The 25,237-nt window shown below is 44.2% G+C and overlaps 1 protein-coding gene across 1 annotated transcript; it reads right to left on the bottom strand.

Moving 5' to 3' along the window:
• Positions 1 to 1,214: 1,214 nt before the first annotated feature.
• On the bottom strand, positions 1,215 to 24,978 carry MEX3C (mex-3 RNA binding family member C). Its single transcript, XM_056138008.1, has 3 exons — positions 24,186 to 24,978; positions 23,549 to 24,110; positions 1,215 to 4,264 (listed from the first exon to the last, which is right to left on the bottom strand). The coding sequence occupies exons 1-3, from the start codon at positions 24,432 to 24,434 to the stop codon at positions 3,039 to 3,041; spliced, it is 2,037 nt and encodes a 678-aa protein (XP_055993983.1). The 5' UTR covers positions 24,435 to 24,978; the 3' UTR covers positions 1,215 to 3,038.
• Between the last annotated feature and the right edge of the window lie 259 nt (positions 24,979 to 25,237).

Here is a 25,237-nt window from a genome sequence, read left to right on the forward strand (position 1 = left end):
TTGGAGGTCAGGGCTCCTGGATGGAGTGTCCATTCCAAGGCTTCCACAAGCAAGAAAATTCAATGGGCTTGAAAGGAAAGACAGACAACAGCTTACAACTTGGAGATGAGCCTACTGGCTTTGCTAATAGTAGTTTCAGTTGGCTGTGAACGCAAACAAAACCCTCCAGCGTTGTTATATTCACAGTCCTTCAAAAAGATCTTGAATTAGGAAAAAAAAATAATTTTAGGTCTTGCTCATCATGTACTCCAATTTCTTAGCAAAGTCTAGGAATTTGTCCAAAATCTGCAATAAAGATTTGACTTTTTAACACCTGCTAAGTATTAATAAGAAAACTTGGATTTCTTGTAAAAACAATCTTTGTGTTGTGTTTAAACAAACGCTAGTAATTTTATGAGCAAATTAATTTCATTAACGGAATAATATTTTTATAAACCACAAAACCTTTCAGATGAGATTTAGCAACTGAAATTGAAAACCTTGTATCTCTGGGCTGGGGAGAACCCAGAGAGCAGGAGCCCTGGAACTGATCCATAGCACCCACAGACCCCTGAACACAGAACTATGAGTAGCTTCAGAGTACCCAGCGGGTGGAGCCCTAAAACAAAAGTAAACTTGTACTTCCAACTAGAAAAAAAGCAATAATAATGTTATAGATTTGGGGACCCCTCACCAAAAAAAAAAAAAAAATCCATGACAAAGAACATAAACTGAGTAATGCCTACGGGAGATTCAAGACTTCAGGTAGCATCAGCGTATTAATTGAAGCCTTTTCGGGGGAGAGGGTAGGGTAGGGAAACACCCAGTGGTGCTGAGGGCTTACTCCTGGCTGAGCCCAGGGATCTCTCCTGGCAGGGCTCAGAGGACATATGGGGTCCTGGGGACTGAGCCTGGGTTCGCCACGGTCAATGCAGGTACTATACTATCATCTCTCCAGTCCCCCATGTAACTTTTACCATTGAGCCCATGATGATGATTTGTGGTCAGCTCCAAAAACGTGCAACTACACCTAAGACTAGCTCTCTAATTTTACCGTGACACACTGCCTCTAAAGAAAACAATAAATTTGCACAGAAGCATGAGTGACACATTCAACACCAATACATAACACAGGAATGGAATCACGGCAAGAACGAACACAGGCGCTAGCAGGGAGGAGGAGCTCCTGTCTGGTCTAAAGTAATAATTACATGAAAAACACCAAGGAGAATACATTCAAGTTAATGGAAACAAGTCTTTATTAAGTAACTTTTAATATCAGAAAAATAAAACTCTTATAATTCTCTTTACAGCAAATATATAATATCAGTGCTTTGGCCATCTTAAGTTAAAGGCCCTTTATCATAAAATATATGGTTTTAAACTTTACTCAAATTGAATTTATAATCCCTATGACTTCCCTACATATACATAACAAAAGAGTGTAGTAAAATTAGCAAATACTAAACTATATTGATAATTTATCATTCTTAGTTTGTGGTTTTTTTAGAAACAGTACACGCACCTAATATATGTCGATTCCTTGGCTTATTAGTTGCAGTGTACAATGCAACAAAATACAAAATACATGCTGGGTGAACATTCGTTCATATCTACAAGACGGCAGCTAAAGATTAGGTTTCAATACTGACATTTAACTATCCTACAAGCAAGTAGCATTACATCATAATATGCCATCAAGGCAACTTTTTTTTTATACTGAAAAAATCAAAATAAAAACCGTTATTTGTAAACTTTTATACGAAATGTAACTCTTCAAGTGGAAATAAAAAATAAAATTTGTCTATTTACTATTCAATACACATAGGATTTCAATTTTTGTTATACTGAGAAAAAAAGCTCTTGTGTTGGGAAAATAACGTTTCAAAAAATAATTAGTAGAAAAACCCACCAGTATAATGTTTTGTCCGTTCAATACCAGCACAGATTTGGGAACTTACTGAGGATGAAAATATAGACATCCACAGGTGAAATGTAAAAGTGTATCTTAAAGAAATCTATCCTTGTGATTGGAAAATGGTTTTGAAATGAAGTAAACTGATTGGAGGACGTTGTCACAGCTGCTTTTGTGAATTATGCTTAGGGCATTATGATCCCCTCTCTCCCACCCCTCCCCCAAATTACTAAAAAATAAAAATATATTTATAATGTGCAAGACAAATATGGATTGAACATAAAATGTTTCACATTTTGATCTATAGTCTAAAAATTAATCAATAGCTTGATCAGACTAACGAATGGAATGTTCGCATCCTTAATTATGAGCCAATACAGGTGTATCCCAAAGCCCTTCCTGAAATGGGAAAAACCCAGGTGGCCGTTTCCACATTCCCAGAGGGAGGCAATGGGTAAGAATTCACAACAGACACAATTGCATTCCCGATCCACTGATTACACCAGCCTGGAGTACTCTGGGCGAGATGAAGGTCAATGTAGCAGTTTTTGTCCCAAATTTTAACCAATGATCAAGTAAACTGCCATCAGCCCTATTATTACCAGTGAGTAATCACAATGCATTAAAAAGTTACTTGCAATCCTGCAGAATTAGGCATAAGTTGTTGTAAAATAAAAAACAAACCTGTTTTGTCAAAACTGGCAGTGTAAAGAAGGCAGCACTGGAAGTGTCTGAATCGTCTGTAATGCCAAGTACCCTCCATAAACTCTTAAGGTGGTTAGGCTTAGGGACCCGTCATTTTGAAATCTTAAGACGTATACCCTCCTTTCCTCATAGGTGCACACAACCTACGGTTATCTTCATTCAGCCAAGGTGAACTGCAGCTTTAGCAATTCTTATACATGCTATGTCTCTGGGTCTACAGGATAGTATTAATAATTCAAACCAAACTAATAGACAAGAGACCACTTAGGTTTAGTGTTACCATAGCAGCCTTTTATAAGTTTACTAACAACTTTAGCCTAATCCCAATAAAGCCTGATAACAGTCATAAGAATTCATTAGGAAGTTTACTGGGGGTACCATTATACCCATGCCTTTACGAGTCCATATAGAGATATAGTATTTATGTATATATATATAGTTAAGAGTGAATTTGGATTGCCTGAGTAACAGCTGTCTGGCAAACTGGACATGATGGCGTTCTCTTTTCACAGATCTTGTTGGCACATTCCATGCAGAAGAGGTTGTGGCCACATGGAACTAGGGCAGCAATAACTTCATTCTCAAAGCAAATCACACAGTCGTGCTTTCGTCTTGATTCTGGAGGTGAGCTAGAGGTGGAACCACCATTGGAAGAGGAGTAACTATTGGTACCATTAGAAAAAGCAGGGATGTATATTGGAAGGCCGACGTGGTTGCCTGTACTAGGTGGGTCGCTCCTAACCCTCCGAGCAAGGGGGTGGTCGATGCTCTCAGGAAATGTAGGAGACAGACGAGGAGTAGATGGCTGACTTCCTCTGCGCTGAGTCTTCATGTTACCAGAGGGATCGCTCCCAAAGCCCGAGAGTGGGTTCACTGGTTCAAATGGAGTCCAGATAGTTTGAGCAGACGTTGGTAAAGAGTCAAAGGCAGGAGAATCAACTGCAAGATCTTCGGAGCCCACAGATGGGAGTGTGTCTCCAAACCAGAAGTTTCCTGTGCTAAAAGGGCTTGTTGGACTAAAGTCAGCCAGCCTACTGCTCCCAAAGTAGGAATCTGTGGAACCACTTCCCAGAGAACTGGAGCTATCGTTTCGATAATTAGAGATCATTCTTGCACGGCTAGGAGGGACAGGATTCGAGGAGAGCCATGCAGAGCCAAGGGTGCCACCTTCGAAGCTTACGTCTGTACCATTATAATGGAAATCATTCTCTTCATTGAGCTCGATATAGTTCCCCGTGCGCATGGCAATATGCATTTCTATTTCTTCTCGTGCACGGTCAACATTTTCGGGCATCCCGGTCACTTCAAAAACAGGCTCTTTGTCTCTGCTTGGAGTTACTATGTACGTGTGGGTCTGTTGCTGAATTCTTTTAATAGTTGCACCTTTGGGCCCAACTACTAATCCTACCACACGATAGGGGACCCTAACTTGAACGGTGGTTTGCCCAGGCAGATTCGGACTGCAGGATAACCCGCCCAGGGCTGGGCCATTTTTGTTTCGAGATGCACGAATCATGGAGAAGTGCTCTGCAGCTGAGAGGATTTCCCGTTTGGCCATGGCGACATCTTCTTTCCGCCCAGTGACAACAAAAATGGGCTCTTCACCGCGAACAGGTGTTTTGATATACGTGTTTGTCTTGGCTCTCAGCGCTTTTATTTTACAACCTGTTGGGGATAAAAAAAAATTTTAGTAAGAATCAACGTCCAGTTCAACAATTCAAAGACAAATCACAGAAGGATCTTCAAGTTAAACAGCTGCTTATGGGGAAGGCAGTTTGTTCTTCAACATCAAAATGTGCCACTAGCTGATGGTATGGCATTTCTCACTTCATCAGCCCTCCCGGGCCCTCCGGCAGCATGTCTGTCACTCTCATTTAGGAAGAAGTGAGACTTCTGCTGGGAGAGTGGACAAGTCAAAGGCCAGGCTTTATAGTTTTCTTCCTCTTGTTATTACATTGCAAATGAAGCACCAAGTACTCCACAGAGCAGGATTATACCAGGAGTATATACCAGAATTACACTTTAGTGGCTTTCTGAACACGGATAATTTACTACCATGCAGTGTATTGGTGACAAAGAAAAGCCATTACTGTATACAAGAGAACCTTAATATTTACTGTCTCACTAATCCATACAGTAACCCTTTGAACCAGAATATTAATCTTTCATTGCTAAGGAAAGTAAAATACAGGGCGGGGGGGGGGGGGGAGGGCATCATTTGTCAGTTGCAAAGCCAGGATTCAACATACTCTTGACTTCAAAACTTGTGCCTTATGTTTTGTTTCAGAGGTCACTCCTGGAGGACTCGGGAGACCATGTGGGATGCAGGCAACCGAACTGGGTCACTCACATGCAAGCAAGTTGGGTGGCATTCTTTTAGCCTAAGAATCTAATATCTGACAACGGCACCACAATTCTGCAAATGACTTCTCCTTAATCATTTAAGTATCACTTCACATTACTTTTTCCTCTGTGAAAGCTCAATTGATCACTAAAAGGTACTGATAAGACAAATATAAAATCCTGGGGTACCAAAAAAAAACCCACCACCCCATTAACTAACACTAACAGAACAGTGTGCATTGTATGTGCATACACTGTAGTTTTTGCTAAAACATACATATTGGATATTGGAGAATGTAGCAATATGGGGGGGGGGATCAGATGTGGCTCTGACTGTGGGACCATCAAAAGGGTCTGGCCCCAAATTCAAAGTACATTTAAGTTAAATATATCTAAAACAAATGTGTATATTCCTAATTCTCCACCTTAAAAATCTTTTGGAGAATCATCCATTACCAGTGCCAACTGTAGGATATTAGAGAGCTCCAACTGTAATTTAAAATGTCAAATACTCAACACTAAGGCATACAATTCTAAGGTTAAACTTTTCGAAGATCTCAACACGAAGCTTGCCTAACTACATCTGTTCTCTTGAATATATCAACCTTTCCAGTTCCTCAAAATAAAGCAGCTAGGTTTGGTCCAAGATAATTTGAGCAGGTCTTATTCCTAAGCTCCCCCATCTCTTTCTGCCTCCAATAAATTAAGTACAAAAACCTAGCTTTTATACATACACATTATCTCTAATTTGTGAACTGCAAAGTTCCACCAGTTTCCCTGAGGCTAGTTTTAGGCCACTCCAACCCTTTCCCTATGTCCCTGCAGTCAAATGCTTTTGAAATAAAGAACAGGTAGGCAAGATCACTTCTTTGCATATGGTACTTTAAAGTTCATGCGAAAAGGCAAACAAGGTCCTTGTTTATCTTGTCCCTGATTACTTCTGATTTTTCTCTTTATCACCCTCACTTTTGAAACTCTGCACTGTGCTTATACCACATTAAATCCCTAACCATGTCCCCTTGCCTCCAAACTAAATGCTTTTTTTGCCCTTACCTCCTCATCACTAGCTTTGTTGGCTAGGCTCCTAGCCAGCCCTTAGGTTTGTAATGCAGACACTTATCTGTGAAGTTTCCTCTCCCTCAGGACTGGTTTCTGCATCTTTCCTAACCAGCCCTTAAGCACTGGTGGGTGACTAAGAACACTATCTTCCCAATGCATACTGCTTTGTTTTCAAATTGTCTCTTTTTTGCTTCTTACCTAGCCTTTCAAGACTTCCCTATCCTGGCCCCTACTGCTAATCCAATTTTGTTAAAGGGAACTGACCAACCTCAATTATCGCATATTCAACACTTTACTCAACCTACTATTAACTTTTGGACTTAACCACAAATGATGATCCTGCTCCCTTTCCAATACACTGTAAAAACTTAAAAGGAATAGCTGCACCCTCACTGCTGAATCTTAAGGTACCTATCATGAAGACAATACCTTTGGAGCCAGATACCTTTCTAACTTGAAAGTTTATTAGTTTATTCATTTAAATGGGTGCGCTAAAGCAAGTCTGTAAGGATGTCCTTGAAAAGAGGAAACTGAATCAAGTTAAGAAGGGCACACCACGAAGGCAGGTAGCTTAACGGTTACAGAGAAATTGTAATTAGTTGAATTTATGATACTGTAAAAAACATTAAAAGTTTATAATAAAAAGGTTGTTGCTATAAAGTTTATATTTGCAATGAACGAGCTATAAGATTAAACTGACTTAACTTTTGAGTGCAGGAAAATACTACAGAAAATTGGAAGATCAGACAACACATCATTTAAAACTTGATGTTAAAAAAGTGCCTGTTTTATTTGTTATAGTCTAGGACACGTGTTTGCACACGTGTTACGCTTTCTAGTTTTGGTGCAGTTTCTCACCAGCCCTAGCCCGAGACCATCCCCTCCACTGCCCCCTGGTACTTCCAGGTACCTCATTTCTCCTTTGTTTGGTATCATCTCAGTTCTGTTCCAGGGCCAAGGAAACTTCCCTGTCTTATTCATATGGAATAGGACAGTATTAGTAACTTCCATAGCTGCAGATTTATTTGTATTTGGAAGTAGCACTATCCTCCCGTTGTTCATCGATTTGCTTGCCGTGCGGGCGAGATACTCTCGGTAGCCTGCCGGACTTGGGGGGGGGGGGGGGGGAATTGAACCCGGTATGTTTCTAAAACTTCAAGTCTTTCATTTGCCTTTCCAGCAGGCAGGAGCACACTTTCCCTCTCTGAATCACTGTGCTGGGTCCCTGCCTCCCCTTGAGACCAGTCACTGGGAGCCAGACCCCGGGCCCGCCACTCCCTGGGCTAACCAGGCTCCTCCTGCTTCTCCTGAACCAGAGAGCCTCGCCCTCCAGAGGCTGGCCCAGGATGAGCCAGAAGCCCTCTCCACAGTCCAGCGGAATTGAAAGAAGACAAGAAATGGGATGATGGGGGTTCTTAGTGTTTCTCAACCCAGAGTGGCAAATATTTTTGGAAAAAAAAAATGTGAACAGTTTTCCAAGTTGTTTCAGTGAAATATGCGCACGAGGATCATAATGTAAAATGTTCTATGCTGTGGTGGTGAAGGGAATCACAGAAAAGTTCAAATCCTAATTAAATTCACTTTTCCAGTCTCATAAATATGGAAACCGATACACTTATTAACAAGAAAACCAGATGCAGAATTCTGATATAAATCAAGGCCTCTTAAAACTTTCTCCACTTAATCTTTTATCATAGGTAGACTTTATGAGACCCCAAGTATATAAAATAATACAAAGCAAGCATTAACTGGTAAGTCATAAATGTATTTTGCAAATTTTTTTGATTTCCACATGCAATTATGTGATCCTACCTGGAGGGGAGACCACAGTTTAAGCAGCCAGGGTCTAAAGCAACTGTTAAAATAGGGAGATAATCCTGATTACCTGCATGGACCTGACTTAATCCTAAATCCGAAAAGCAGTTTTCTCCAGCTGCTCTCAAAAGCAGCAGAGAAATACTCTGGCTAGCCTGGAAGGCAGCAAACAATCCATGACTACAGAAAGCCCATGCAAGGAACACCACAGCTTCGAGCAACTGAGAGCTAGAAGGGAAGTGGAAGTTTTGATCCTGCACCTGGTAAACACAACCAGGGAACTTGTCCGAGAACCCAGATCCCAGATGAAACATTCTGTGCTGGCCAATAGCTTGATTTCAGCACACTAAGAATGGAGACAGGGAATCATCTCCGGACAGATGCTGGGGGGTCTTCTGCCCTACAGAAAGATAATACGTTTGTCTTGCTTTAAACCACTAAGCTAGCGATAAATTGTTATATAGTAGGTAACTACTATAAGAGTCCTACAGCCCTTAAGAATGTTTGGAGGATCCTCCCAGGAGGGGAGATGCATGTCGAAAGTAGACTATGGACTGAACATGTTTGCCACTCAATGCCTCTTTTGCAGACCACAACACCCAAAAGGAGAGAGAGAACACAGGGGATTGCCCTGCCACAGAGACAGGGGGATGGGGGATGGGGGTGGGAGGGATATTATCCATGGTGGTGGAAAATGGGCACTGGTGGAGGGATGGGTATCTGATCATTGTATAATTGAAACCAAAGTACAAAAAATTGTAAATCTACAACTTTAAAAAAAATAAAATAAAAGGAAAAAAAAATTGTAATTAAAAAAAAAAAAAAAGAATGTCACAATCACTAGGGAACAGAGAGTAAAAATGTTGGCTGTCTCTCTACTATCTTCTGAGTCAGTACTCTACGCTCTGGAGGGCTCAGTTAAAATTCAGCAGTTGCCTGCAGCAGAGAGCACTATATTAAGATGGAACTGCCATTAGCTCAACTGAAGTTGAGAATCATTTTGTTTTTTTACTTTTGCTTTAGTTCTATATTGTTGCCATAACAAGTGACCACACACAGGGGCTTCAATGACACATGCTTCTAGAATTTGATTTTCTTGCTCTCGCCACCTTACTGGCAGACTTTAGTTACAGGACCGGAACCTCGCTCTCTGGCCAGACTGTCAGTTGAGGGCCAGCCCCAGTTTCTAAACTGCCCCTGGCCCCGCCTTTCCTACATCTTCAGACCCAGCAATGGAAAGTAAGCCCTTCTCCAGGTTCCAACAGATCTCTCTCCTATTTTTATTGACCCAGTTGGGGAAGAATTTCTACCTTTAAGGATTAACCCTGGGTTCACCAGACAATCTCGGACAGCTCTGCCCTGTTAAGGTCCACAGTCTTCAGCTGCAAAACCTCTTCTGCCAAGTCAGTAACACTTTGAGCCCAACTGTTTTCTGGGGAATTATGGCTGTCGGTATCTTCAGGGGAGAAGGGTACACAGTCTGCATGCCACACTATCTTTTTATTTCTTCCAATTATTTACCTTTCGAGGCTGCAGAGACAGTAAAGTAAGGTACTTGCCTTGTACGAGGCCAAAGCAGCTTCGATTCTAGAAACCTCTATAATCCCCCCACACACCTGAGACCCACCGACAGAAGTGATTCTTCTTCAAGAAGTTCTGAGCATCGCCAAGAACCATGCCCCCTTCACCACCAAAAAAAGAAAAAAAATAATAAAACCACAAAAACATGAAGCAAAGTATCTGGCTCGTGAAAATCTAAAGCTCCCAATGACAGGAATATTTTAAAAGGTGATGAGGAGAAATGTAACAAAGTCAGGGTATTCAGAGAGGGAATGGGCTTCACAGAGGAAGCTGCAGTAAAAGCTGCCTCTGCCTGTCCTAAGGCTTTACCTAGCTGATCCCAGCCGAACCTCCCCTGGGGTTCAACAATATTTTCTAACTGTAAGGAAAAAGCACTGCCTAAAGCTCGAATTTACCCCTCAAAAGCTGCATCCCCCACAAAGTTAACAGTGTTCATTTCCAGGCAATGGAAAGGAGCTACCGTAACTTCTGCTCTCAGTCTACACTCTACGAAGGATGCGAGGAACACGGAAACAAGATACATGCACGATTGAAGGCAGGTGCACAAAGCAGTGGGGACGCCACAAGGCGTCTTAAGGCTAAAAGGAAAGTGGACAAAAGAAGCCCTTCAAGGCGCTCACGGCCTACAAGACAGTGGTTTTGCTAGATGGGAAGGAGAGCCGAGGGAAAGGACAGGTGGGAAAAGGGAGCAAGAGCCAAAGCTGGGACCAGAGGTCCAAGGTGGCAGTGAGGAAGCAGCTGCCTTCAGGACCAGGAGGCAGGCTGGCAGGGGAAGGTGGACGGGGAGGAGGACGGTTTTACTGTCAGACAAGGGACCTTAAAGCCTAGCTTCCAGGTACAAACAGGTAACCCGCTTTGTTTGGGGGCCATGCTCACGTTGTCAGGGCCATTCTGGTGGCCTTGGAGGAACCTATGTGGTGCCTGGGATCAAACCTGCGTTAGCCAGAACATGGATTTTTAAAGAAAGAATCTCAAATGTTAAAGTTGTGTGTTTTTTTTGGAAAAAAAAAAAGTTTGTTTTGCAGAAATTAACTTCCTTCTATTCTTGATTCATTCCATAAATTAGTTGCTCACCTATTTAAAAAAAAAAAGATTTAAGCTTAAACCCTACAAACCTTAAGACACATATACACAGCTAATAATAATGAGGGGGTAAAACTCCCAGAGCATATCTTTTTACCTTAAAAAAAAGTTTGACCTGTTATTAAATGCCTGACACTCAATCATGAATAACTTTGTAACTTTATAATTCACTAATAAAATTTTAAATTTTACTGTTAAAGTTGTTCACGATAACTACATTTAATATTCAAACACCAATCCCACCACCATTACACCTTCCCATCACATTTCGGATGTTTCCACCCCAAGCCCTGCCCCCAAAGCATAACTAAATTTTTTTTAAAAATGTGTTCCTCAAACCCACCTTATTAAGAGGCTACAATTTACTTTCTTCCAGAATTTATCACCTTCTAAACATGCCTTTCTGCTCCTACCTCAGTTCAGGTAAGTAAGTTCCCTAAGTAACCTGAAAAAGTCCTTTAATACTACCTCTCTCTCCTTCACATCATCTGAGTGGTCACTCAGTAACCACTTGAGTAATATGACCTTACTGGAAAGATGGAATTTTAGGTGTCGAAGTTTTTTGCTTTTCGGTTTGGGGTCCACACTCAGCAGTGCCCCCAGAGACTTTCTGTGGTACCTTGTATCAAATCAGGGGCACCTGCATGCAATCCTACTGCCTTAACCCCTGTACTCACTCTCTCTGGCCTCACAGGTATACTCATTATACACATGAATCTCCTGTACTCAGCGGACAGGGCACTTGCCTTGCATGTGGCTGACCCTGCTTTAATCTCAAGCACACCACATGATCCCAACTCCGCTTCCAGCCCTGCTAGGATGATCCTTGAGTACAGAGCCAGGAGTAATTCCTCAGCACAGCAAGGTGTGGCCCCCCAACAACAAAGAATTTTCCAACATCCAAGGTTCAAGGAAACAACACAAGGAACAAACAACTGATTAGCTGCAAGGCTAGGCTTGATCTATCACTAGACGTAGCTTCAATGTTACCTAGGCCACTCAATCTTTAGGTCCTTTCCAAAGTTTATTATTTGTGACCCCTCACTTGCCTCTTTTTAAGTTTGAAAGTTTAGGATGATCAGATACTACCATATACACATCTAGTCATCGTTTCTTCAAGAGACTTGGGCCAAGTGTTGGTTAAAACATAAGACTTTGGATAAATCATCACGAACCATCTTCTGAAACTCAAACGAGGTCAGTAAGTTGTGAAATCTTTTCCCTTTTCTTTCTGGGTCATACCCAGCAGTGCTCTGGGCTTCCCATGTAGTGCATGGAACGAAATCGGGTCGACCTTGACCTGGTACATGGCAAGTGACCCTGCCTGCTGTACTCTTGCTCCAGCCCCGAAATCTTTTTGATAGATGAGAAACTACAATTAAAGATACTCACTTGGTTGCTGCAAGGAGTCAATGCAATGTATTTAAAAACTTATTACAGTGCCTAGCATTTTATTAGGTGCTCAGTAAAAGAGAACATTTGTTTCTGGGCCACACCCGGTGTTGCTCAGGGCTAGTACCTAAGAGGGGTGGCCCAGGCCTCTAGCATGCAGCTCGGACCTTTTCTGGGGCTTAATGGATAACATGAACTTCCTAATGGCTCCCCAACCCCTTTCTATTCTCTATTTTATCAGTAAACTGAGTCCAAGAGCTGGAAAACTGGGATTGGCTTTGAAAAAATATTTGTAATAGAGTCTTCAGTTTTCAAAGCTCTCTCAGACAGAATCCCATTTAACCATAATAGTGTGATTTAGGAAAAAGTAGGAAAGAGCTTAACTGAATCGCTCACGATCTCCCAGCTGGAAAGTCAGCTATCAGACCCAGGATGTTTTAAGATGGAGAGAGGGAGGTCATCTGAATGGTTTCATGTAAAATAATGTCCTTTTCTTCTTGGAAAAGTCTAGACAGATATTCTATTAAAAGCTTCACTTTAAAAGAACTCAGTTTCAGTATTAGTTTTCAAAGGTCATTAGTAACTAAATCACAGTAAGAGAATTGCACACAATTCTCTTGCACACAATTTAACCTGCACACAATTTAACCCAACACATAAAGTACTAAGATTAGCAGTATACTGCTACATGCACAATACAGGAATAGTAACTTTTGCTTTTCTGTTTGTTGGCCATACCAATGCTCAGCGGTTATTCCTGGCTCTGAACTCAGGAATTATTCCTGGAGATGCTCGGGGAACCATATGGAATGCTGAGGATTGAACCTGGGTTCAATCAGTAACATGCAAGGTTACCCATTCTACCATTGCTCCAACACCCCCAAAACAGCTTTCTTTCCTTCCTAAGGTTTTAAATGTCTTTTGTAGTTCTCAATTTCTTTTTGGTAAAGAATACTGTTTTACTTTAGCCACCATTACCAGAAGTATTTCAAATAGCTTCATTTATGTGATTTTTAAAATTGCTTATTATCAGTAATCTTACAGATATCTACCATCTTAACTCAAATAGCACCAACTGTACTTTTTTAAAAACAAAACCTCTAAATAACTTGAAGTTGACTGACTCAAAGACTAGACGAAAACCCTAATTATCAGAATATTGAAACTAAAATGGCGTCAAGTGTTTTTTACCTTAGATCGTTCATGATCTTGAGGAAGAAGTCTGACCATCTGGTAGGTGGGCGGCCACGCGGTCTTTTGACATCCCGTGGAATCCAGTCGGTAACAGCTCTAGTCCAGCGGTAACAGTCATGAGCTGTTACCGACATGACTATGAAGTGTGTATTTATTTATTTGTGCTCTTTTATGTTTCTCTTGGGCTGGAGCGATAGCACAGCGGGTAGGGCGTTCGCCTTACAAGCGGCCAACATGGCCGACCCGAGTTCGATTCCTCCGCCCCTCTCGGAGAGCCCGGCAAGCTACTGAGAGTATTTGATATGCCAGACACAGTAACAACAAAGTCTCCAATGGAGACGTTACTGGGCCCGCTCGAGCAAATCGATGATCAACGGGAGGGCCTTTACCTTTACCTTTAGTATTTAAGTACCTAATTATAATTCAGGTAACTTTATTGACATTAAGAATTCAAAGACAGGGGCTGGAATGACAGTACAGTGGGTAGGGCGTTTGCCTTGCATGCGGCCGACCCAGGTTCGATTCCCAGCATCCCATATGGTCCCCTGAGCACCGTCAGGAGTAATTCCTGAGTGCAGAGCCAGAATTAACTCCTGTGCATCACCAGGAATGACCCAAAAAGCAAAAAACCACACAGAGTTTAAAGACAATGACTTATTTCTACCCTACTTCTGTATCCAAGTAAAGCACTAAAAGGATTTCGTACATGTACATATTCAGCAGATCCTGGTCTGTTTTATTTTAGGCAGTGTGTTTTTACAATGTAAATAAGAGGTTTCATGCATGCAATATTCTATCACCACACCCCCTTCCACCAGTGTTACACCCACAGCCCACAACCTGATGCTATTTTTTTATATTGATTTTTTTTGTTAGTGTTTGAAACTCTTATACCCCTATTATTATTATTACTGGTTTGGGGGCCACACCTGCCAGTGCTCGGGGCTCACTCCAGGCAGGCTGCGACCATATGAGCTGTGGGGATCGGAAGCTATGCACAAGGCAAATGCCCTGCTGGAAGCATTATTCTCTACGGCCCCTTGGTCACTGGTTTTCTAAAGGTAAAACATATTCAGATTGTGGAAATACATAAGGATATTATAAATTTTAGACAAAACTGGAAGGTAGCGTATTGAAGGCAATCAACTGGCAGCAGAAATCTTGCTTTGTTTTACATGAGCTTAGAAGATCTTTTCGGGCAGATTCTAGGATGTCAGAGAGCTACAAGAGGATCGTGTAGGTCAATCTCATTACAAAACTGAAACTTAGAACTGGAACCTACCTACTCCAAAGCACAGCATGCTTTCAACCTGTCCTAAGAGTACAGGATGACTTCCCTGCACAGACCAGGTATTTTTAAAACTGAGGCAAATTGTACTGAAAATACATCCTTTGCTCCCTTTCTACTCAGACAAGAAATTGAAATATTTAATGAAAAGACTCATATTAGGCCTTTCACTAATTACTGAAATACCAAGAAAAGGATGTAAAGCAGGGCTGAAAAAGCCACACAATTTACCTACCAGGGATGTTTAAATTAGGTTCACTGTTTTTAGAGAATGTTAATAGAAACCTTAGCTTTTCCTCAGCTTGTGATAATGGAATCAGATTAATTTGTAAGTAATTCTCTTCTTAAACTTGCATAGCTCTTTACCAGGAAATACATTTTAAAGGTTCTGATTTTTTTAAATTGAGGGTATAGGGGCCATAGCAATAATGCAGCAGGAAGGGTGTTTGCTTTGCACACAGCCAATCCAGGTTTGATCCCCTGCACCACATACGGTCCTGAGTCTGCCAGGTGTGATCCTCCACACCCCCATTGTAAGTGTGAAAAAATATACTTTTTAGACCACTTAATAACATACCTTAGAAAAAACATGATAAAAATCACAATTCTTGACATCAATTATCATTTGCTTAGAGATGAGTTCTAGCAACAAAAATAATTTATAATTCTTACAATTCATAAATGACTTATCTACAATCATATTCTTCTTGCTTTTTAAGAATTCTGAAGTCACTACTTATCCTTCTTTGGGTTTCCTTTGTTTTTTTGTTTTAGGGCCACACCTAGCTGTGCTCAGGAGATTGAACCTGGATCAGCCATATGCAAGGCAAGAACCTTACTCACTGTATTGTATCTCCAGCCCTTATCCATATATCTTAAATTATACAGTGAATTTTTATTAATAGCTTCTCAAACTTTTTTCTTACCACAAAAAGGGAGCAGGGCGGGGCGGGAGAGAAACAAGTCTCTCTTTATCCACACATCTATGGAACTCTTTTCTAACTTCAAGTTCAATGTCGTTTCCTAAAGTATACTAAATAATACTTGCAAAAAGGTAGAGCTTAAGCCAAAGGCAAGGGGAAAACGGCAGGGGAAAGAGTGAAAAAATTGTCAAATCAAAATCCAAATGGCTGCATCAATAGCTTTTGGGGAGACATTTTAGCTGCCTGGACGAATACCATCTCCCCTTCTTCCTCTCTCTGATACCTACTACGCTACGCTTCTCTTCAGTTACACCTGCAGCATCGTCCCTTCCTCCCTCCTTTTGGGCCACACCAGGCAGGACACGAGCTATACTACCAGCTCTGTGAACAGGGATCACTCCTGGGGGTGCTCTGGGCACAGTACGTGGTTGCCAGGGATCAAATCCCAGGCAAGTGCCTTAACCCTGTACTCTTTACTCCTACACCTGCACTTTTCATTAAAGGATTCATTATCGTAGTCTCACTATTGGTGATGCAATTTTAACACTTTCCACAAATTTCCTTTTACTTAGGGTTTTTTTTTTGTAATTGCATTAATCATGTCGTAGTAATAAGCAAGATAAAATAAATTATTTTGGGCATGCTAAGGGGCCAGGCTTGAGGGGTGGTTGGAAAAGTGGGGACAATGATGGAGGGAAGGTCATATTGGTGATGGGATTGATGTCGGAATATTGCGAGCCTGTAAAAATGCACCCTGAACAACTCTGTAAACCACAATGTGTAAAGTGGGAAAAAAAATTTCACAAGCGGTCAAACCAGGCTTTCCTACATACAATGTAGTTTTTGCTGACTAGACAAAGGCAACAAGGCTCACACGAATTGTTCTTAAATCCCAAGCACTGATGTGAAAGGTTCTCACATGTGCAGTGCAACTTGAATTCTTCAAACCAGGCAGAGAATAAAGATTTAAATTATTAAAACAGCATTAGGCTGTGCACACAATCAATTTAGCAGAGCTGGGACGGCATAATCCTAACATTAGTCTGGCAAAAAAAGCTAAGAGTAAACCCCCAAATTATGATTAATTTCATACTTTTTCTTGATTTTAATGTAAGTTCTTGTATTTTGTGATAGAACCAAGTGATACTAACTTGGTGGTGGTGGTGGGGTGCTGGCCATACCTGGTGGTGCTCAGGGGTTATTCCAGGCTCTATGTATTCGGGAATTCTGGCAGTGCTCAGAAGACCATATGGGATGCTGAGGACTGAACCTGGATTGGTGGCATGCAAGGCAAGTGCCCTCGTTGTTATACTATCTCTCCAGCACCTTATTACTAAGTTGTAGTTGTTTGGGAACCAAGTTATTGGGAATCACTAAGATGCAGTTTAATAAAATACGATCTTTAAATTACCTGACAATAAATGGGGTTTAAAAAGACTATGTATCATCTAGTTTTAGCTTCCTAAAGAACCTTTTAAAAATACTGCACATACTTCTATTTCTTTTTGTTCAGAGCCTAAATAATTTAATTAAAAAATTTATAGTAATACGTAATCGAAAATGTAAGTTAATCATCATAGCTGCCTAATAATCACCAGTATTCCTCTCTCTCCTGTGGACAATATTGCTGCAATAAATTTTCTTGTCCTGAAGTTAGGTGTGGCCAGATGATTTGCTGATTAGTGAAAAAAAATGAACAATATAAAATTATGACTTCTGGTGTAATATTTAAAATCCAGAGTATACAATGCCTCTTCTCTCATGCCTCTAGCACGGGAAAGAGCAATCAATAGTTGAGAAGGGGGTTAGCCTGTGACCCTGAATGACTGAAAAAAAGAGTCCCTGTAAATAATAATGCTTTGTTGTTTTAATATTGCAATGTCAGGGTTCTGTTATCACAGTATGATTTAGTCAATGTGGAGAGAAGTGCCTAACAGCATTTGGAAGTCAGACATCAGTTGGCTCTATCACAGAAGAACTTACCACTAAAGTCAAGAAAAAGTATGAAATTAAAGAGCAGTTCAAATTAATTTCAGAGTTAACAATAGCTGTGTGCGTAACACAATTTCAATGTCCACTTTTTCATGTTGTCCAGAGTCTCTGAAAATACTAAATAGATAAGATTATGCTAACTACATAGGAATTTGAAGCCTAGGGAATTTAATTGACTTGCCAAAAACACAAGTGAAAATTAATGGCAAAGTATTCAAAATTCAGGAATTTCAATTTCTGATTACTGGTTCTTCCTGTATAACACAGTTGAAATGAAGGTCTTAAAAATAATTTGGGCTAGTTTATAATGTGCTTTTAATATTTCTATTAAAAGATAAATTCTAAAGTTTTCAGCTTAAGGCAAAAACAGTTCAACTTGTACAAATATTAAACGTTAAAAATAAAATCCACAATATTTTAAGCATCTCGTACCTAAAATGCTACCGTTTCTTGAAATTTTAAAGTGTAAGAACTATCTAGAGTTATAGTCTACAGACATGGTGAGAAATTTTTTTGAATAGAAATCTCTTAAGAGAGTAACAGTTCTCAAATACTAAACTTGCTGGATCATATTTAGGTTGTCGGTAACCTGGGGGTACAAAATTCACCCCTGAATTACCACTTTATTTTCCACTTCCTCCAAAGTGAATCATCATAGTTCATTAGCTGAATAAAGCAGGAAGAAAAGGCAGATTTCTCCACCCACTGGCAAAACAACTATAATAGCTGAACTCTTCCCGGTAGTCCCAAAACTAACACAAATTAGTATCAAATTTATACCTTAAAGTCTAGCAATTTTGCAGTATTTAATTTTTAAAGCCAGTTTTATACACAGACAAACTGACTAGGGGACCCCGAGAGACAGTACGCCTGGCAAGGTATCTGCCTTGCAGGTGCCAACCCCCTGCAGCCCGTAGGGTCCTCCAAGCACGAGGAGTGCCAGAGCAAGCCCTGGGCACCAGGTGCCACACCCAAAAGCCTTTTTGAACCATTATTATCAATTCTTAGACACACTAAAACTGCAGTCTAAGTATTCGGGGTTGTAGTGTCATCGCACTTTCTATTGTGGACTAATCTGTCTGTGATTCCTGAGCTCCACCCCCAACACTGGAAACCAGTCCATCCCCCAACCTCACCCCCACACTCCCCCAGCAGTGACCCAGGAGTAGCTCCGTGCACCATAGGGTGTGGCCCCCGAACTATAAACAAAGAACCTTATCTTTGATGCCCAACAACAGGTCTACAGCCAAGTCCCATTATTTGAACAAACTGCCTTTTCTCTATACCTGTAAAGTGGAGCAGCTGCCTACCACGATGACAGCAGCACTAAGGCACCTCACAGTACCTGGGAAAGAGGCCAGTAACTCTCCTCTGCCACAGAAGAAAAAACCCACTGTGCTTTATTTAGCATTGTTCTGAAATGGTTTCTCCTCATGAAATGTGCATTTCTTAAGTAGGAATTCATCTACAGCAAAATCTAATTTTCTCATCTGGCCAAACATACAAGAACTTTCAATTTCAGCTGTGTTAGATCTTGTAGAGTGGTTCCACCCCAAAAAACCTTAGGAAAAGCTGTCATTTAGGGCAATAATTTAACTTTCAGATTTTTTAAATGTGACAATACACACAATACATAAGGGTCTCTAGCGATGGAGTAAAAGTAACTCAAAGATTTTCAAAGAAGGTTATAAAAGCCAAAATAGGATGCAAAAAAATACAGTGGAGTATAAAGGGAGACCCTTTAACTTCCATTCTACCTTATTCTTGAAAATATATACTTTTTGGTTATGTTTTTATTTTTGACCACACCTAATGATGCTCAGGGGTTACTTCTGGCACTGTGCTCAGGAATTGCTCCTGGTGGGGCCCAGGGGACCATATGGGATGCTGGGGATCAAACTTGGGTAGGCCACGTGCAAGGCAAGTGCCCTACCACTATACTATCATCTCTCTCCAGCGCCTCCCCAATTTTACGTTTTTTAAATGTACGTCAGCATACATATTCTTAAATAAGCTTAATTATTTTTTGCCATCCCTCCTCTTTCTTTTGGCCACACCCCAAAGTGCTCAGGGCTAACTCCTGGCAAGTACCTTACCTGCTATATTATCTCTCCAGCCCCAGCTTAAATTCTTTGGATAGGACACAGTTTTAAAAAAGCTATAGATCGTTTTTTCAGACTATGAGGCTAGAACAGGACACACATCAACAAAGTCATGAAGTAGCTGCAGGAGTCTGAGAGATATTACAGCAGGTAAGGCACCTGCCTTCTCTTGCTGGACCTGGGTTTAATTCCTTGAAGCCACAATGGTCCGAGTAGCACCATCAAGCCCTGAGCACAACTTGAGTGTGCTCCCACAAAAAAAAAAAAAAAAAAGTTGAAAATCCACAATAACCTTACCCAGTAATATGAAACATTTATCATATAAAGAGTAACACAATTTAATATTAGTTATATAATGGGTGAAGAGGTAAAGTTCTAATTTTTTTTTTCTCTTGGTTTTCAGGCTACATCTGGAGTTGCTCAGGGCTTACTCAGAGCAGGGTTCTGGGAACCACATGGGATGCTGGGAATGAGCTCTGGTCTGCCACACGAAGGCAAACGCCTTATCTAATGTGCTAGCTCTCCAGTCCTGTAACTCACTTTTACTCTGCATAATCAATTGCCTGACAGATTGGGGAAAGTTCCTAGACCTCACTAGTCAGTTAAAACTCCAACCGACTATCCTGAATGTCTTGCAGGTATTCTATTTTTTTTTTAAAATGTTAGGGCTTGGGGCTTGGAAGATTATACAACGTCTAAGGAGGAGCTTGCCTGGCACCCAGTGGACCCAGGTGCAATTCTCAGAGCGAAACCAGGTCTGATCTGAGTGCAGAGGCAGCAGTAAGCCTCATGCACAGTCACGTATGGGTGGAAATCAAACCAACAAAAAGGTTAGGTCTTGGGTCTAGAGAGGCAGCTAAAGGGCTAGGATACCTGCTTGCACACAGGAGTCCTGGGTTGATTCCTGGCACTGCATATGACCCTGGAGTTCAGCACCACAGGTGTAGCCCCCAAATTAAAGTTAGATCTTCTCTGGGAAGACCAATAGAATTGAGTTAGCTAAGTGGAGGGTGGGGTCAGGGGGATGAGGGGAGCCTAGAGACAGTGGTCAAGGGATGTGGATACTGGATGGTGGGTGTGGCGAGCAGCCCTATATTCCTGAGACAGTAACACTATTATAAACCAGTGCCTGAACTAATATATACATATATATATATATACACACACACACAATTTAACATTTGCAAACAATCATAGGCTACTGGGAAGTATAAATTTGCAGTCAACACTGCCATGCCAACTTTCATCATTACTGAAAGCAGTGGATGCTGTTTGGAAAGACATTACATGAGCTGCTAGTCTACAAAACTCAGAATTTCAGAGCTGAAGTCATAAATGCCTCCATCTGTGACATAATTATTTCTGAAACTAATTAAGAGATGCCAGACAGAAAATCATGACTTCAGGTAATGAACAAGATGTGTAATTCTTAAGGATGAAATTTAACTGATCCAAAGCAAACATGCAAATTAAATGATTGGCCCCGCTGCACTCAGGGGAAGATAGAACAGGTACTCTCCCATGGGGAATTTATCACACTGGAAAAGGATGCAAATATTAGAAGTCACCTAGCTCTCCAAAGGCGTGGGGAATTACAGCTGCTGAGTGTCAAAGGGTCAATGGTCCATTAGATGAACAGTTCAAACAGGAAAAGGCCAACACTTTAGGCTCATAAGATTGAACATGACAGTGTACTGTCAACTCTAGACAAATATTAAGCTCAAAAAAGAAAACCAGCAATTTGTCTTCATCTTCTAAGGCAAATGGATTCACACTTAAAAGCACAGCCCTTAAAAAGGAAAACTGGAACTTTATCTTATTTCCTATAATTTAAAAAGATGGCATAAAAAAAACTTGGGATCCAGTTTCCTTCCAGATAATGGATTTGGAGTAAGACAAAAGTTTGTGCAATTAAGGTTCTTTTCATGTATTGGCTTCTGGGCCACACCCAGTGGTACTCAGAGCTTACTCTTTCCTGGCAGTGCTAGGGGATGCTGAAGATTGAACCAGCTTGGCTATGTGAAAGGTGGTTCACTACCACCCTGACTGCGAAGCTATCTCTCTGACCTCTTAAGGGTCCTTTAAACAGCATAACACAAAGAATCAAAGTTTACCCTTACTGCTATCCTGTCCCTTAAATAGAACTAGCACGTAAATGTTCTGTTCCTTTGTTACCCTGTCACGCCATGGGCAGACCCAAGCAACTGCTGAGACCTGGCTGCCCAGCACAGTGGGAAAGGTTTTCAGACCCTGGCCAGAACACAAACCTTCCTCCAAGTCATTTTCGGCCGCTCCCCTTCATAGAGCCTAAGTGCCCTCACACACCTCTACAATCACACCTGGAGATTTCCCCCCACACTTCCTTCACTCTGTTCCTCACTCTTTCTTCCCTTCATCTCCATTCGTTAAAGTCCTAGCAAGTTCTTCACAGGCCTTTCAAGGTTTGGTTGATGTTCTCATACATCTAAAACTTACTGACACACCACAGTGCCATTGCTATTCCACTGTCTATTAAACTCTTCAATTCTTAAGGGCAGCAAATTTGTGTGAATTAACCTATTTCCAATGCCATAATAAATTCACTGGCAAAACATAAGACTGATACCCAGAGATTCCTTGATATTCCTAAGTGGTCAACATTTTCTGGCTACATAAATGAAAACGAAAACGTTACTGTTTTGATCTATTTAAGATAAAACATAGGTCTCTCCTGGGTTATACTAAGTATTGCAAAAACAAACAAAGGCACATGAACCTTATTTACAGACCACAAAAACAAATTTGTACTTGTATGGCTCCAGCTTTAAACAGAATCTTTAGTACTACCCCAAAAGCTGTCTGAAATAAGCATAGTCCCTATTGTGACTCCACAAGATGATATTATTAAAATCCTAGTTAGAAGGAAAAAAAAAATCAAAACCACCGGCCTGCAGTGTGAAATTAATCAGCTCTATTCAGATTCTGATGAGTTTTTATTAAATTTTTGAAGTAAGAAATGAGCCAGCTGACATCTGAAACCACCCTTTCCACGAGACCTCTTATTTACGTGTACTTTAGACCACTTGGGAAAGATGAGATCATTTAAGCAAGCAGCGCCATCATTTCTCTTTATTTGACCCCAACAATGCTCTCAACCTAACGGAAGATCCAGGCATCCACCCGCCCCAAGCTCAACTGCAGGGAAGGCCGCTCCAGGTAGCATTTCCCCCCTTTCATCAAGGGACAAAAGCTCCTTGAGGAACACAGGGCCTTCCCCAAAAATGTCGGATACAGAAGTACTTTGGGCATCCCCTTCCCCCACCTTCCCAGATCTACTCCTGGAATCTGAGACCTAGGTCCTTTGTCTGAACGCTGTGGGAGGAGTCTGTCTGCGGTGCTGGTGTGCGAGCAAGTGAAGAGGCGAATGCACGGAAAACTGTACCCAAGCATAAAGTTCCTTAACTCCGTTCCCGTCCCCGGGCTCACCCCCCCAGGCGTTCCAGGAGAGCCCCCGTTGGCCTCTTGGAGCGTTCAATAAAAGGTGTCGAAGGGGCACCGTGAGAGCATCAGCAAGTTCGGCTGCTCTTCGCCGGCGAAGTTTCGGAACAGCGGAGGGTGGCGGGGGCTCATCCCCGTCCCTGGCCAAGGAACTCTTGCTCCGAGGCCCCGTTTTCGGTCCGTTTCTTGCTGGGGACAGGCTGCTGCAGAGGGAAGCTTCAGCTCTGCAGGCTCGAAGCTTTCCCGTGCACTGCCAGCGACTCCACAACCGAGCCGACCTTTTACCACAACACTGAGGTTTTTGGAGCGAGGCCAGCCCGGTGTTCCACGAATACAACCCGAGACAAGTGAACAGGGCCGGGAGAGGATGGCTCGAGAAACTCAACACCTTTCTGCACGCACAAGGACGGGCGCATCGGGTTTGGGGGTTGAGGTTTTTTTTTTCTTTGGTTCTTTTTTTTTTTTTTTTGCAAGGTGACCCATCTGCTCACCCCGGCAACTCCCAGTTCCTCCAGGACCCCTTTCACACGGTGGGCTTGGAGGACACGCCGGGTTCGTGGTTTCCTCCCGGGGCATGAGTCTCTGGTCTCCCTACCCACGCCCGGGGCTTAGTGGTGGGCTTAGTGGGAGGGGGGCTGGGATGGAGGATGGGGGGGGGATGCATGCCCTCCTGCTGGACCCACCCTCCCCGCCAACTCACCCTGGCGACCGACAATCTCGGCGACGTGCTCGGAGCTGGGCACCGGGACGCACTCGGTGGTGTTGACGCTCTTCCTCCGGAGCAGAGCCGCCTGCTCCCCGTTCAGGGCCGCCGCCGCCGCCGCCGCCGCCGCCGCTGCCGCCCCGCAGCCGCCGGGGCCGTAGGCGTGGGACAGCATCGCCGCCATCATGCCCTGGGCATCGTCCCCTCCGTAGAGCACCCCCGCTGCCGCGGCCGCCGCGGCCGCCTCCCGGGCATCGAAGCCGGCGGCGGGCAGCAGCACCGAACCCAGGGAGCCGCCGGGCAGCGGCTGGGTCTGGGAGGCGGCGGCCGCGGGGGGCGACAGCAGCAGCAGCGACGACCGGTCCTCCTCGTCGGCCTCTTCCAGCTCCTCCTCCTCCTCCAGCAGGTCTCCGTCCAGCTCCGCTTCCTCCCCCTCCTCCTCCTCCTCCTCCTCCTCGTCCTCCTCCAGCTCCAGCTCCAGCGCCTCCGGGGCCCCGTGCCGGCCGGGCGGAGCCCGCTCCTCCGGAGACAGCCCGGCCGCCCGCCGGGCCTGGCCCTGCTGCTGCTGCTGCTTCTGCTGCTGCTGCTGCTTCTGCTGCTGCTGCGCCGCCGCCGCCGCTGCCGCCGCCGCCGCCGCTGCCGCCGCCGCCGCCGCCGCCGCGGCCCGGAGCGTCGGCGCGCCGGGCTCGGCCGGGCCGGACTCGTCGAGGCCTAGCGCGGCCAGGCGCTCCCGCAGCAGGCGCCCGTCCCCCTCGCGCTCCGGGCCGCCCGCGGGCGGCGGCAGCGGCAGCGGCGGCGGCGGCGGCGGCGGCGGCGGGGGCGGCTGCGGCAGGGGGGCCGGGGCCGCCGCCAGGGCCAGGGCCGCGGAGCTGCCGCTCGGCATCGCGGCAGCGCGCTGTCAATGGCGGCGGCGGCGGCAGCGGCGGCGGCGGCGGCCGGGTCAGGCGCGGCGGGCGGCGGGCCCCATGGCGCCCAGGGCCCGGGCCCCGCTCACGGCGCAAACACCTTTTCCTCGGGGGAGGCGGCGCGGCCGGCGAGCGGGCCCGCGGAGCGCCAGGGCCGCCCGGGGAGCGGAGAGGGCGGGGTGGCGGCGCCGGGCGAGGCGGCGGAGGCAGGTAACTAGGTGGGTGGGTGGGGACGGCGGCGGGGCGGGCTGCTGGAGGTGGCAGCGGCTCCCGGCTCAGGGTTTCTTTTGTTTCATGGCCTTAACCAGCCCCCGGCGCGCGCGGCGGCCGCGGCGACGCCCCACGCCGCGCTCCGGAGGAAGCCGGCGCGCCCTGATTGGCCGCTTCTAATCTCCGGGAGCCCGCCCTCTCGGTCCCGCAGCCTTCCAACTCGGCGCCCTGGCCCCACCCCCCGGCCCCGGCCTCGGGCTCCGCCCCGCTCGGCCCCACAGCGCTCTGATTGGGCGGCCGCGACGAGCCGGCCCCCCCACCCTGAAGCCTTCTCCTTCCGTCCTCTCCCCTCCCCCCTCCCCGCCCGCCCCTTTCCCTAGTGGCTCACGAGGAGCGGGACTCTGATTGTTCGCTTTCCACGTCACTCTTTGTGACGCGCCCAGGTGGGGGCGGGACCTAAGCGCTCCGGCTGCCCCGGCGAGCCGAGGGGCGGGGGGGGGGGGAGGAGGAGGGTGTTTCCGCGCAGGCGCACGCGGCTCGAGCGCGCACCTGCGGGTGCGCCTGTGCGCGC

Source organism: Sorex fumeus, unplaced genomic scaffold (genome assembly GCF_029834395.1).
Source record: "Sorex fumeus unplaced genomic scaffold, SorFum_2.1 ptg000128l, whole genome shotgun sequence".
Classification (NCBI taxonomy): Eukaryota; Metazoa; Chordata; class Mammalia; order Eulipotyphla; family Soricidae; genus Sorex; species Sorex fumeus.